General features: G+C 58.9%; 1 protein-coding gene across 1 annotated transcript; it reads left to right on the forward strand.

Moving 5' to 3' along the window:
• The first annotated feature begins 11,558 nt into the window (after positions 1-11,558).
• RNF222 (ring finger protein 222) lies at positions 11,559-12,937 on the forward strand. Its single transcript, XM_061360016.1, has one exon. It carries the CDS (start codon positions 11,559-11,561, stop codon positions 12,222-12,224), a length of 666 nt encoding a protein of 221 aa, XP_061216000.1. The 3' UTR covers positions 12,225-12,937.
• The last annotated feature ends 1,267 nt before the right edge of the window (positions 12,938-14,204 follow it).

The raw sequence follows: 14,204 nt of genomic DNA on the forward strand, positions 1-14,204 counted from the left end.
CGGGGCCACCTCTGTGACGCGCAGGGCGGGGCGGGGCAAGGAGTGGGGTCCGATCCGTGGTCAGCGCTGCGGGAGCTCGGGCGTGCCCCTGGAGCGACCCTGGCGTTATCCCAGTGTGAGCCCGGAGCGGTCCCTGCCGCCGGCCTCCGCCCTTCACCCTCTGCCCGGCTCCTGCTCAGCTGCTGGCTCGCGCTGAGCCCTCCCAAGCCTCCTCCGGGCCGAAACAGGCCGAGGGTCCCCCAGAGCTCCAGACCCCGTTCCCTGTCCATGGAACCATGGAATCAGCTGGCTCAGAAAAGCCGTTCAAGCTCATCCAGTCCAACCCTTACCCCAGCCCTACCAAGGCCACCACTAACCCATGGCACTGAGGCCTCGTCTCCACGCTGTGTGAACACCTTCAGGGATGGTGACTGCAGCCCTGCCCTGGGCAGCCTGTTCCAATGCCTGAGCACCCTCTGGGGCAGGAATTGTTCCTCAGCTCCATCTAAACCTGCCCTGGTGCAGGTTCCTCTTGTCCCATCCCTTGTTCCTTGGGAGCAGAGCCCAGCCCCTCCTGGCTCCATCCTCCTGTCAGGCAGTTGGAGGCAGCCATCAGGTCCCCCCTGAGCCTTCTCTTCTCCACACTGAACCCCCCAGGTCCCTCAGCCCTTCCCCATCACCCCTGTGCTCCAGGCCCTGCACCAGCTCCATTCCCTTCTCTGGCCCCGCTCCAGCCCCTCAATGTCTCTCTTGCAGCGAGGGGCCCAGAGCTGAACACAGGATTCGAGGTGCGGCCTCACCAGTGCCCAGTGCAGGGGCACAATCCCTGCCCTGGCCCTGCTGCCACAATGGTGCTGATCCAGGCCAGGATGCTGGGGGCTGCCTGGCTGCCTGGGCACAAGCTGCTCATGGTCAGTAGCCATCAGTTGGGTGCTTTCCCAGTCCTTTCCCACCAGGCAGTTTCCAGCCACTCTTCCCTGTGTCCATCCCTTTGTTTTCCCCATTGTCTCCACAGCCCTGTGTCACTGCCCTTGTGCCCTGTGGGCTGGGGACAGGCTTGCCTCCTCAGTCAAGGTCCTGCCAACAGCCAACCTCCAGCTCCCTCACACTGACCTAATACTTAAGCTTTGTTTGCATGTTTAATTTCTGACCTCTGTAATTAGTGGGCTGTCATTAGTGGCAGGCGGTGCCATGGGGATGCCTCATGTTCCCCTCACAGTGGCCTGATGCTGCCAGCAGTGTGGCACACTGGTGGCTGGAACCACAGCCATGCCAGCTACCCTTGTCAGGACAGCTTGTGTCCTTCATGTGCACGGTGCCACCATAGCTGTGTCTGTCCCCACAGCCTCTGCTCTGCCGCATCCACCCCTATGTAGGGCTACCCAAGGCTGATGCTCCAGTGCTTTTCCACTCTCCCTGCAGCGGATGGGATGGGTGGTTGCTGACAGCCAGAGGATGAAGATCAGGCCCTGCTCCCTCCCCAGCGAGCACCACTGGTGTCCCCTGACACCTGCACAGGACTTTCCGGGTCACCCAGTGTGACCTGGGGATTGCACAAGGCCACAGGAGCTGCTGGGCAGCGTCAGCACCGAGCCCAGGACGTGCGGCAGAGCACAGCTCCCAGGCGAATGCTGCGCCTCGATTACAGGCTGCAAGAGGTGGGGAAGCCACAGCGTCCTCTGAGAAGTCATCCCAGTGACGAGCTGCCCTTGGAGCTGTCTCATCCCTCCTGCAGATGGAGCCTTATACCCAAGGTGCAGTTGTGCACCCTCAGCTGTACCAGCTGTGCCCAGCCACATCTGGCTGATGCCGGTGATGCTCTCAGAGCCCTGTTCTACCCCATCCACTTCCACTTCCCCACTTCCACTAACCCTCTGCTTGACTCTCCAAAACCCCATTTGGGGGTAGACAGGGAGATGGAGGTGGCTGTGCAGGGGCCTGGCTGGGAGAACACTTCCTTTCCCAGCATCGAGCCGTGTGCTGCTCTGAGCTGGGAGCAGCCAGATCAGCAGTGCTGAGGGCTCTCTGCATGTGTCCTGTGGGATGCAGGGGTCAGGGCTGCTCCAGGCTGCACATCAACCCCTAGGCTGCTCGGCTTACCTTGCCATAGTGTCTGACCACCCATGCTGGATGTGTGTGGATCAACCTCACTGAAACCATCACAGAGATCACCCCTTGTGAGGGAGCTGGAAACGAGTTGGGGGGTGTGTGGGGCTTCTTCTTCATAAAAGTACCAAGGGTGTATCTATGCAACCCTAAAGGAATGTCTCAAGGGGTGCCCGTGCAGTGACATACCCCTCTCTGGTGGGATCCTTTAAATCCCAGCCTGAGTGCCTCAGTCCCTCTTTCCCACACTGAGTACTAAGGTTAATGAAATCTCCTTTAAATCCCAGCCTGAGTGCTCAGTCCCTCTTTCCCACACTGGGTACTAAGGTTAATGAAATCTTTGCCCCTCCGTGTGCCCAGTGGCACCACTGTCCCAGCCAGCTGCCAGCACAGCACCTCCAGGACCAGGGCTGGATGCCACCAGCATCATCAAAGCTCCTTTACCAGCTGCCGGTGTCCCAGCCCAGCAGGGCTTTGCCTCCAGTGACAAAGGCACAGCGCTGGTGGGGGCTGGATTTCCCAAGGGCTCTGCCTGGTTAACACTGAGTTTTAACTCAATGTTTGCTCTGGGGTCGCTCCCGGCTGCTCCCCATTGTCAGCTGGAGCTGTTCCCATGCGTTCACCGGCTCCGTGCTTCCAGGCGCACAAAGGAGCAGTCACTTAGCATTAGAGGTGGCACAATGCGGCCGTGGCTGCCACCAGCACACACAGCTCTGTGTTTCTCCAGCAAAAGCCCCTCTGCTGAAAGGATGGGAGAGATGAGGCAGCCGTGATGGATGGGAGCAAAGGGGGATCTCTCAAAGGGCAGCATGGGCAGGAGCTGGAGCTGCTGCACACCCGGACTGAGCGGCTGCCAAAGGTTATTCCCATGTGAGGGACATGGAGGCAGGATGGGTTATATGTTTGCAAGGGCTGTGCCTCAGCACAGGTTGATCCGTGGAGCAGCCAGCCCCAAAGGGTGGGATATGGGGTGGGTGTGCATTCCATGGGGATTGGTTATGGGCTGGGAATTATTGGTCCAGACATGGGGCCCCGCAGTATGAACATAATCCTGAGCATCACGTCAGAGAGAGGCTGGTGAAGGTTCAAGGGGGAGGAATAGCTGCCAGGAGTGAGCTTTAGAGAAGGGCAGGGATGCCCCATCCCTGGCAGTGTTCAAGGCCAGGTTGGACACAGGGGCTTGGAGCAAGCTGCTCCAGTGGAAGGGGTCCCTGCCCGTGGCAGGGGTTGGAGCTGGATGTGCTTCAATGGTTTGAGTTGGAAGGGACCTCATTGTGGGGACCACGCAGCCTGGCCAGAGGGATGGCTGTATCCAAGCCAAGGGAAGAGCTGGCACTTAACAGGACATTTCCCAAAGCACAAAGGCAGCAAAGCCCCTTGTACTCAACAACAGGGTCACTTCATTTCTCCTTCCTTCATCCTGCAGCCACAGTCCCCGCTCTGAGCTGGCTGTATCCATCCATCCCGAGATGGGTTTTGGTAAATGTTGCTATTTTTATTGACTAATCAGAGCGCTGCCTTTGGTGCCTGGGCAATATCTGCCACATCACTTCCTTCAGCAGACTTCACCAGTGATTCCTAAATATACTGATCTGCAGCTCCGCTTGCCCCTCAGAAGCAGAGCTGCCCTCAAAAGAGGATTTCTTGATCATTACCCGGCCCCTCACTGGGGCATGGGTGAACCCTCGGGCACCCCACTTCTGCTTGTGCCCGTTTTCCTGGGAGTCCCTAACGGTGGATGTGGAGGGTGCAGATGTAGGGAATGGCTGTGGCAGGGGCCACAGCCCCAGTGCTGTCTCAGGAGCATGTTTCTGTGCTGGACCCGTCATCTCCCCAGGCTGCAGAAGGGGACGCTGGGGCACCACATGCCCTGTCCCCATGGTACACTCTGGCTTGGGGCATTGCCAGGACCCTTGCGTGTTTCCCAGCCAATCCCAGCTGGAGGGGGGAGCTGGGGTTTTCCTTCCCTTATTTGGACTACAGGGAGCACAGACCCCTCAGGATGGTGGGATGGGGAGCACAACCCCAACGTGTCTGGGCTGATGCTCATCCTTCTCTCAGTAACCCATCTGGGTTTCTGATTTGCAACCCCCTGAGTGATCCCAGGTGGTGGAGCAGCTCTACCTGCAAATCCTTCACTCACAGCATCGCACTGGCTGTGTAGTCATAAGACCCTGGAAAAATCATTAAATGAACCCCATCTATTTATTTAGTGATCCTTTTATCCAACCTTTTCTTTCCACGCTGCTCCAGGATGAGTGCTGTTGCAGGGCTAGGAGCTAACCTGCACTTGTTCCTGTTAAAGGCAGCAACCCCTCTGCAATTTCAGCCCTCCAGGAGCCAGGCTTGGAGGTAAAACCGAAACCACAACACAACCAGGCAGCCAAAACCTCAGGAACATCCCATTTTGGTAGAAGGCCCCATACCCCCAACCTCAGCAGCCTTTTCTCCTGACACTGCGGGGTTTCTGTGCCATGTCCCCCAGAATAAGGCTTGAGGAAGCTACCTGGTAAAGAGGCAGCCAGAGGGGATGGTGTAGAAAAGCCAGGTCACATCCTCTGCTGCAGGGGACACTGATGGTGAAACATTCCCAGGCTGGCATGGCTCACAGCATGGCAGAGAGCGGACACAGGGACTGTGTTGTGTCTACATAGAATCATAGAATCACAGAGTGGTTTGTGTTGAAGGGACCTTAAAGCTCCTCCAGCTCCAACCCCTGCCACGGGCAGGGACCCCTTCCACTGGAGCAGCTTGCTCCAAGCCCCTGTGTCCAATCTGGCCTCGAAAACTGCCAGGGATGGGGCAGCCACAGCTTCTGGTCTGTGCGCTTCCCAAAGGGGCTGGTGTGCGCGCTGGTGCAGGAAGACGAGCAAGGGGACAATCTGCCATTGCTTGGCCATGTTTGATGGCAGGGCTTGACAGTGAGTTCCTCCTGGGGTTCAATAGCTGCTCCCAGCCTGTCCCTGTCCCCACGAGGGGGTGCAGGACCCCAGAGTGAGCCCGGGTGAGCTCAGCCCCAGTGCAGGGCTCTGCAGGGCAGCTGCTGCCCCGGCTATGCTGCTCAATAGGTGCCTTCTTCTCCCTCGAGCATCTGCCAGCTCCCCTCAAAGCCGGATTGTTCCTCATTACACACACAGTGCCATGGCTTAGCACTGCAGCAGCTCCCTCCTGCTCTGAGCCAGCATCCTGGAGGGGCCAGGGTGGGATGGGAGGTGGGACCAGGCCCAGGGAGCTGGGGAGCTCTTCGCCACCAGATCTAGGAGGGTCTGTGCAGTGCTGGTCTTGCTCATCACCTGGGGTGACTGCTTTTGGGCTGCTCCCAGATTCACCGGGTGAGCTGACCCCCTGCTTCGTGAAGGGCATGTTGGGGGGGATAAATAAGTGTTGAAGGAGACCATGGACATTGCAGTTGCCCTCCCAGGCATGAGAAAACCCCATGCATCACGGGGCTGGGTGCCTCTGCATGGGCAGGGTGGGACAAATCCCAGTATCTGGTGTCAGAATAAAGCCCCAAGAGCTCTCACAGGCTCAGGGTCACTCCTGGAAGGGTGTCAGACAGGTCGGAGCCATGATGACCCTGGACCGTGCAGGTCCCTTCACAAAGCCTGCACCATCTGACAGGAAAACAGAGCTCAGAGAGGGAGCTGGGGACATGGGCACAAACCCAGCTGCTGGCTGAGGAGCATTCAGCTCATCAAATGGCTCGACCTAAATTTCTGATCAGGCCGAGGACGAGCAGACCCCGTCCATCCCAGCTGATGGGCATCACCAGCTCCAGCCCTGGCACCCTGGACAGGCAGGATCAGGGCTCCTTTTCAGTGCACCCCGGAGTGAGGGTGACCAAAGCGCATCCGAGAGCACCACCTCCTGGGCACGGCAAAGAGCACCGCGGAGGAAGCTGAAGGGAGAGGGTTTGGTCCGCGGTTTGGGCTGCCTTGGCTACAGCGGCACCCCGATGGTGGGTCTGCATCCTGCCGGGTGCCTGCCGGGCAGCATGGAGGCACCACGGAGGAAAAGACTCTGATTTCCCCACTACGAATTCAAGCAAAGAAAGCCTGGGAAAAGATGGATGAACTCAGGGACACCCTTTAGGAAGTGCCAGTGTCCCCGAACTTGTCCTATGTTCTACCTGTGTGAGTATATTTTGATAGCACAGGACTGGATATGAGCCAGACGTAACCTGGACCCTCCGCCAGCACCATGCAGCACTGGGAAAGTAATTTTGCTTCACTAAGCTGCTTCACCAGTTTTGCTGGGGTCAAATATGGGTTTACTCTTCTCCTGCCTTCCCTTCACCTCATTCCCACCAATGCCAACAACTCGGTGTTTAAGCTGGGGCTGGCAAGAGGTGGGAAGAGAATGGAAAAGAGGGGGAGGAAAGGCAGGAGGGGCAGCATCCCCACGACACTGCAACAGGATCTGCCCGGCAGCTTCACCATGAACACGGCTCTGTGCAGGGAAACCAACCATCGCAGCCATTGTGTCTTGGACATGGCTCTGAGGGACCACAATACAGACATGGGCACAGCAAACCCTCCTGTGGTGTTTGCCCATCACTCCCCTACACACCTCCCAGGCCAGAGCCTTCCCCCTCCCAGCCTTTCCAGCAGCCCCCAGCCGTGCGGGTGGGTTGTGATGCACAGCAAAGCCCCCTGCGTGCATCCTGGCACCAAGAATAAATCTGGGACTCTCTCACAAGGATCCTGGCCCCAGCTGAGCAAAGGGATGTGGGAGACATCATTGAAAATGTCCCTGTTTCATCAGTTAGGATCTGAACAAGTGCAGCATGGATTTGGTATGGACACAGGCTGAGAGCTGGGCTGGGGCAGCCTGGAGAAGGCTCCTGAAGGGGAGACCTTAGAGCAGCTCCAGTGCCTAAAGGGGCTGCAGGAAACCTGGAGAGGGGCTTGGGACAAGGGATGGAGGGACAGGCCAAGGGGAATGGCTTGAACCTGCCTGAGGGGAGACTGAGCTGAGCTCTTAGGCAGAAGCTCTTCCCTGTGAGGGTGCTGAGGCGCTGGCACAGGGTGCCCAGAGAAGCTGTGGCTGCCCCATCCCTGGCAGTGCTCAAGGCCAGGTTGGACACAGGGGCTTGGAGCAAGCTGCTCCAGTGGAAGGGGTCCCTGCCTGTGGCAGGGGTTGGAACTGGATGAGCCTTTAGGTCCCTTCCAAACCAAACCAGGCTGGGATTCTATGATATTGACACCTATAGTGTTTATTTGCCTGGCTCATGCATAGATCAATCTTCTGGCTTTAAATGTGCTTTGAAAATAATCACTTTCACATAATTACATATAATATTATTTGCCTCCTTCACACTTGTGCACTGAAAGCAGAAAGTTTGGGTGATGCCAAGACAAGAGCTGTCTCTGCAGCATCCTCTTGTCCTTGCAAAAGGCTGCAAAGCTCTGCTTTACCCCCGTGGTCACAGGGAAAGGACCCTGCAGCAAGGGCTGTGTCCTCTTCTGGGTCAGAAATGTCCTTTGTTCACTGGAAGCCACTGACCCCAGAGGAGGAAAGGTCTCAGCTGTGGTCTTTGGAGAGCATCTGAGCCTGGTGCCACCTTCTTGCTTGGATAAAAGGATCCTGGAGCCCTTGAGTCTGCCTTGGGTTTGAGAAGGTTTAAACAGTGGCCTTGAGCTGCACTTCTTAAAGCCCCAAAGAAAGATACAGGCAGGATTAGGGCAAAGCAAGTCCCAAGCTTCACAACGAGTCCCAAGCTTAGGGACCTGCTTTGCCCCTGAGCTTGATTTCTCGTCCTTCAGGCTCCTGCAGACTCAGTCCTGTCACTTAGGAAAGATGCTGCTGCATGTGAAAGTGGAGCAAAGGCCCCGAGAAGAGCAGTGCCTGGGAAAGAGCGAAACTGCTGACAAAGCCCGGCCTGTGATGTGCCAAAATCCCTTTAATTTTGGCGTGGTCAAAGCAACAAAAGGAAACAGACTCGTTTTTCCAGTGCCTATGTATAGACCCATGAGCTCATAGTTTCCTATAGTGGAGAGCATTCAAAGTATGGGAAACAGGAATTTCCACCCCGCCTGGGTGCCAGCAGAGAGCAAACTGAAGCTGAGAGCTCCTCGGCTGCCCCAGATCTGGTCTCGCTGGCCCAGATCCCTTGTTCAGCACTGGAGATCTCGCTGGATGCAAACAGCCCTGGCACCTCCAGTGGCATCAGGAAGGGACCAAGGATGGGGATGCTGACCCCAGGGGTGACTGCGCAGCCTCAGCCCTGGCACGATCCACCTGGAGAGGTTTCCGCCTCCATTTTGGACCATCCCAAGAAAACCGGGGTAACAAGTAGAGTGATTTAGTTCCCGATCCTCCCGAGATGTGGAAGGTGTTGATGTGCTCCAGGGCTCCGTTCAGCAAGGGTCAGGCTTCCTGGCTGCACAGGTCCCCCCTGCGGCACAAGCCTCCCACCCCGGGGTGCTCTCTGTGAGGGCAGATGCTGTTTGCAGCTGCCCCAGTGCATGGGGTGTCCCAGTGGGGCTGCACCCACCTTATTCTCCCAGAAACCAGCCCCGTGTTGTAAGCAACCGCTGTGCCCATGAGCCACTGATACTGCTGCCCACGCTGCACCCTGCCCGGCACCCAGCCACGTGGAAACACCTCTGCCCACGGGGGGACCCAGGACCCAGCTCAGGAGGTGAAAGATGGATCTCCTCCTCTGCCTGTTACAGAGACCCTGCAGAGCCCTGGGCATCTTTGTGAAGCTGGAGGAGCTCAGGGCTGGGAAAGGTTCTGCAGAGCACCTCTGCCCCAAGGCAAGACCTCCCTGTATGTCCAGGTGTTTCCTGGAGGCTTTCCATGATGGAGATGCGGCATTCAGGCCCCTTAATGGTGCAAATCCTGGTCCTGAGGGTGCACAGAGCCAGGAAAGCCATGCAGGCAGGAGCCTTGGGGTCACTGTGCTTGTCCTGGGGAGCTTCTCTGTATGTGACAAGCAGCACCGAGAGCCACTTGGCCAGACTGACGTGGGGCTGGCAGCCCTGTGATCACTGGCAGGGCTGAGGGGTGGATGGAAAGAGTTGAAATTAAGGCAGGAGCGATCCACCCTGTAAGGCTCTACAGGGAAGGTGCTTCTCAGCTTCTTGCTTGGGGTTGGGTGAGGGATGGGCAGCACCCTTGGATATGGGTAAAGCCACAGGGAACCTTCTCTGTGTGTGTTTCCAGCTCGCACATGGCCAAACAGTGACTCAGGAGCCAAGGAGCCACCCACAGCAGCTGAGATGGCCAAGCATGGGGCTCCTGCTTGCCCCGAGCCCTGAGCTCCTGCTGCCGCCTGGTCCATGGCTCCCAGAGGTGCTGGAACCCCTCAGGGTGGGTGCAAGGCAGTGGTGGCCCCACTGCTGCCTGAGTGCATGTGTTGGGCCATGAACCCCCACAGCGGGGCTCTGGTGAATGTCTGACAGTGAAGGATGGGGAGCGCAGGGCTGCAGGGATGAGCAGGGGGGATGAGGAGGGGAGGGGATGCGGGGATGTGGCCAAGGTGTGGGATGAGAGTCATGGTGAGTGGAGGCAAGAAGTGCTTGTCAGGAGCCTGGCCCCTGTGCTGGGTGCTGCAGCTCATGTGCTTTGGGGTCCCAGCATCCCCTCTAAGTGCCTGTTTCACTGGGGTTTGACCCCGGGGATGAGCCCAGCTGCACCTTCCCATGAGGGAAAGCAGCCTCCTGTCCCTGCCCTCCGACGCCTGATGCCGGCTCCTCGCCCACTCCCTGGGCAACCAGGCCAGCATTGGGCCTTTAAAACCCGAACGGGTTCCTCCGCATTCACTCCCCGGGAGCTGTCCCTGTCCCTGCTCCAGCCTTTGCGCAACGCAGCCGCACGGAGCGCGCAGCCAACACCTCTGCGCTGTGAGTCCTGAGTCCCTGTCCCTGCCCAGCGGTGCCCGGCTGCTGGGGACAGCGCATGGAGGAGCCCCTGCCCAGTGCCCTGCAGCAGGTAAGGGGGCTTGGGGGCACAGAGGAGTAGGTGCATGGTGGGAGGGTCTCCTGCAGTGCTGTCGGGGGACACTAAGTCCTTCTTCACTCCTAAACCAGAGCAGGAACCTGGATCTTCTCTTGCATGGGGAGGATGGCTCACTGTCTTTGCTGTGGCCATCCCGGTGCAGGGGGTGGCTCCTGTGCACGGAAAGGGCAGCCAAGGAAGGGATGGCAAACCCTCCAAAACTGGGTTTGAGGATGTCCATGGGCATGGGCATGTGGAACAAGAGGGGTGCAGGCTTGGTTTGGGTTTGAAAACGCTACAAAGTTTGGAAAACCCTGCAGGTTTAATGAAGCTCCAGTGCTTGAACCGGCCTGAGAGCAGGGCGCTGGGCGGAGAAACCCTCCTCGCCGCTCCTTGCCCTCCTCTCCCTTTCCCCTTTCCCCTCTCCCTTCTCCCCTCTGCCTCCCCTGAAGCCGCTTCTCTCCCTGGGCCGTGCCCGGCGCAGCCACAGACCTGGATGCGGACCTGGGGCTCGCAGGGTCCCCCCCGAGCCGCGGGGCAGGGCGGGGGCCGGGGGAGCTGCGCGGCTCTGCCCCGCCCGCTCTGAGTAACCGGGACGCGGAGCCGTGCGCCAGCAGGAGCGAGGGCACGGGGACGGCCTGGCCGCGGGCCTGGGACACCCGCACAGCCCGGGGTGGGTGCTCGCTGCCGGCCCTCAGTCCCCATGGGGGCCTGCGCCCTGACCTGGCCTCCCCCCTGCTCCTTTCTGCATCCACTGAACGGGAGCATCTCCCTTCCCTTGGCAGGTTTGTTTGTGGGATGGGAGTTCCCACCCCCTGCGTGGCATGAGCTGGACCTGGTTTATCTTTACCAGGCACACTCATCCAGACACAGCTCCTTTGAGGGGCTTACACCTGTTTCCATGTAGTTTTGCAGCCAGGGATTATTGCCCCCAGTGGCTCTGGAGCTGAGGTCCTCCCATCATCTCTCTCTTGCCCCAAGGGTCACACTGAGAGGCTTCATTCTCCTGAGAATGCCCTGCCTTGCTGAGACCATGCCTGCTAGCCATTCATTGCGACTGTTAGGGGCCAGAGGACAAAGGCAAGAGAGCAGGGAGGAGAAATGAAGAGATGGATCATAGAATCCTAGAACAGTTCGAGTTGGAAAGGAACTTAAGCTCACCCAGCTCCAACCCCTGCCACGAGCAGGGACCCCTTCCACTGGAGCAGCTTGCTCCAAGCCCCTGTGTCCAACCTGGCCTTGAGCACTGCCAGGGATGGGGCAGCCACAGCTTCTCTGGGCACCCTGTGCCAGCGCCTCAGCACCCTCACAGGGAAGAGCTTCTGCCTAAGAGCTCAGCTCAGTCTCCCCTCTGGCAGGTTCAAGCCATTCCCCTTGGCCTGTCCCTACAGGCCCTTGTCCCAAGCCCCTCTCCAGCATCCTTGTAGCCCCCTTCAGGTACCGATCATGACGGCCATTGGAACACAGACCCGTATTAACCCATCGCACCTCTTCCTCACAGCTGGGGAGTGCCTGTGGCGGGTGCAGGGATGTCTGAGACCTCTTCCAGCAAGGAGAGCTCCCCAGCCGAGTGCCCCGTGTGCTATGAGAAGTTCCAGGCGCTGGAGGCCGCGCAACGCAGGCTGAGCTGCGGGCACACCTTCTGCCACGACTGCCTGGTGAAGTGCCTGCTCTGCGCCAAGCTCGACGGCCAGCTCCAGAGCAGCATCATCTGCCCCGTCTGCCGCTACGTCACCTTCCTCAGCAAGAAGAAGGCTCTGTGGCCACCCAAAGCAGGCACCAGCCCCCAGACGCTGGAGATGCCTCTGTCACCTTCCTGCTTGTCCCATCTGACCAAAACAGAGGCCAGCAACACCTTGGTGGTGCCCAGTCATTTTGTGAAGCCAGTGCAGAGCTTTGACCGGTGCAGCAGCACAGGGAACAGTGCCCTGGATGTGCAGGGGGTCCCGGGAGAGCTGGCGCGGGAAGCCCACATCTTTGTCATCAGCAACCATGGGATGCCACTGGTGGATGCAGACTGTGGCTCCCTGGGGAGGAGGAGCAGGGTGGAAACGTGGAGCTCGGTGTCATCCAGCTCGGCCCTGGGGGTGAAATGCTGCCAGTCTCCCATCGCCCTCGCCGTCCTCCTCATCCTCACCGTGGCCATGCTGGCAGCTGTGCTCCCCTGGCTGCTGCTGGTGAAGAGGGACTCGTAGTGGGGATGGGATCAGCCTGGAGACTAGAGGGGTGTCACTGATGCTGGGACAGAGCTAGGACTGGAACCTGCCCCAAAAGATCCCTGGAGAAAGCCCAGAAGCAGCTTTAGGTGAAGCTCTCTCGTCTGGCCAGGGACTGAATGGACCTGCAGACATTTCTGTGGATCTTCGGGCGCTCACAGTGTCACTGCTGGTGTTTTATGCCTCTTTTGGTTAAAATACGGCAGGTCAAACCCTGCTAGTGCCTTCCTCCAGCGTCAGAGGAGGTCATGGCTCATCCTGCACCCTGTGACAGCATCTGCAGGGAGTGGGGGGGCTTGCCGGTCCCTCCCCTCCATCCCAGCTGCTGGCGGGCTGTGACCATGGCATCCAAGCACCCAGAACCCAAGGACAGCAGCAGATCAGGGCTGCCAGGCTGTGGGGCTTTTGGAGGTGCCCAGGCCCCCCAGGCTCTTGGGATCATCGGGTACATGATGCAGCCACCCTGGAGCAGAAACTCATGGATGTGAAGCTCTATTGGAGCCTCTGGCTACTGGGCAACAAGGACAGTGAAACCAAAGGATGGAGAGAGTGATCCTGACCCCGTGTACTCACCGTCCCCTCCGCCAGCCAGTGCTCACCTCCATGGGAATGGGAAGGGATGCCAGCTCATCCCACAGGCAGTCCCAACCTTGCCCTCCCTCGTATCCCTCCCTTAGCTCCCCAGGATCCTGGACGCCATGGGCATCCCTCCTGCCTTGGGGATCCAGGGACGGGTGGCAAGGTGTGGGGCAGGGAGCTAAACCAAAGGTCTGGCCTGTGTAAGGGGCAGATTTGGGATCCCATCCTGCTCTCCTCCCTGTGCCTTGGCAGAGGGATGTTTCCTTGTCTCTATATCCAGCTCCTGAGGGTTAACACTGGGTGGCTCATTTTCACCTTTGTGGAACACCTCAGGCACTGTCCTCTATGGGCCTGGATTCCCCCAGGGGAGTCTCAGCCCCTCACCCCTGGGCTGGGAGGGGAGTGGACATCTGAGATGCTCAGTTGAGCTCTGGGATACTCTGTGTTTGCTCTCATTGGAGGGAGCTTGCTCTCAGTGGGAGCTGCTGGTCCCTCCCATGCTGGAGCTGCCCAGTGGTGCTGGGGCTCCTCATCACCTTCTTCCCCACCCCAACAGTGTCTGCACCCTCATCTCCACCTTTGTCCTCCTGACCCAGTTGCTGGCCCTGTGGCTGCCACTCTCGGCCCTGTCATTCAGGAACGTGCCCTGAGGTCCACAGTGCTCTCATGGGCACCCCAAACTGACCAGGAGCAGGAGCAGGATGTCCCTCACCATCACCCATGGGTGCACACTGTTCCTGTGCTCCCAGAGAGGCTCCTGCTGCATGGCTGAGCATCGGGTAGGACAAGCACTGCCTTCAGTGCCACCGAGGCAGCCTGGGATCAGCCAGAGCATTGCAGGGGGACAAACGGAACCACTTGGGGCTGGGAAGGGGGATCAGGCTGGTGCAGAGAGCGTGGTGGAATCCCACTCTTCCTCCGGGTTACAGCCAGGGAATGGTGCCTGGGCTGCCACTGCCTGCTCTTGGTGCACTCCCCAGCCCGTGCCTCAGTTTCCCCACCCACACCCGGGCTGCGATGACACTGACCCCTTCACTGGGACAAGTGCTTGAGACACTGCACTGGAATGGGAAGCCTGTTTCTTAAGAACCGATTATCTGATAATGACACCTCCATACCGTGTATTTAATAATAAACCTGATTATTGGTGTGTCTGGGGAATTAATGCGGGGCTCCACGGAGCCAGAGGGCTGCTGGAGGTGGGAGTGGGGCTCCGGGGGTAGGGCTGGAGGAGCCCACTTTTGGCTGCTGTTGCTGGAGGCCTGGAGATACTTGGGCAAGGCATTGGTGATGGGGAAGAGCTCCATTGGCAGCACGGGGCGGAGGGGACCTTTTGTGCTGTGCTGGGGGCAAGCGCAGCGCCAGGGGAGAGCTGGGCTG

This window comes from Neopsephotus bourkii, unplaced genomic scaffold (genome assembly GCF_033783945.1).
Source record: "Neopsephotus bourkii isolate Nb327-2 ecotype Australia unplaced genomic scaffold, CSIRO-AGI_Nbou_v1 NB_1003, whole genome shotgun sequence".
In the NCBI taxonomy this organism is placed as follows: domain Eukaryota; kingdom Metazoa; phylum Chordata; class Aves; order Psittaciformes; family Psittacidae; genus Neopsephotus; species Neopsephotus bourkii.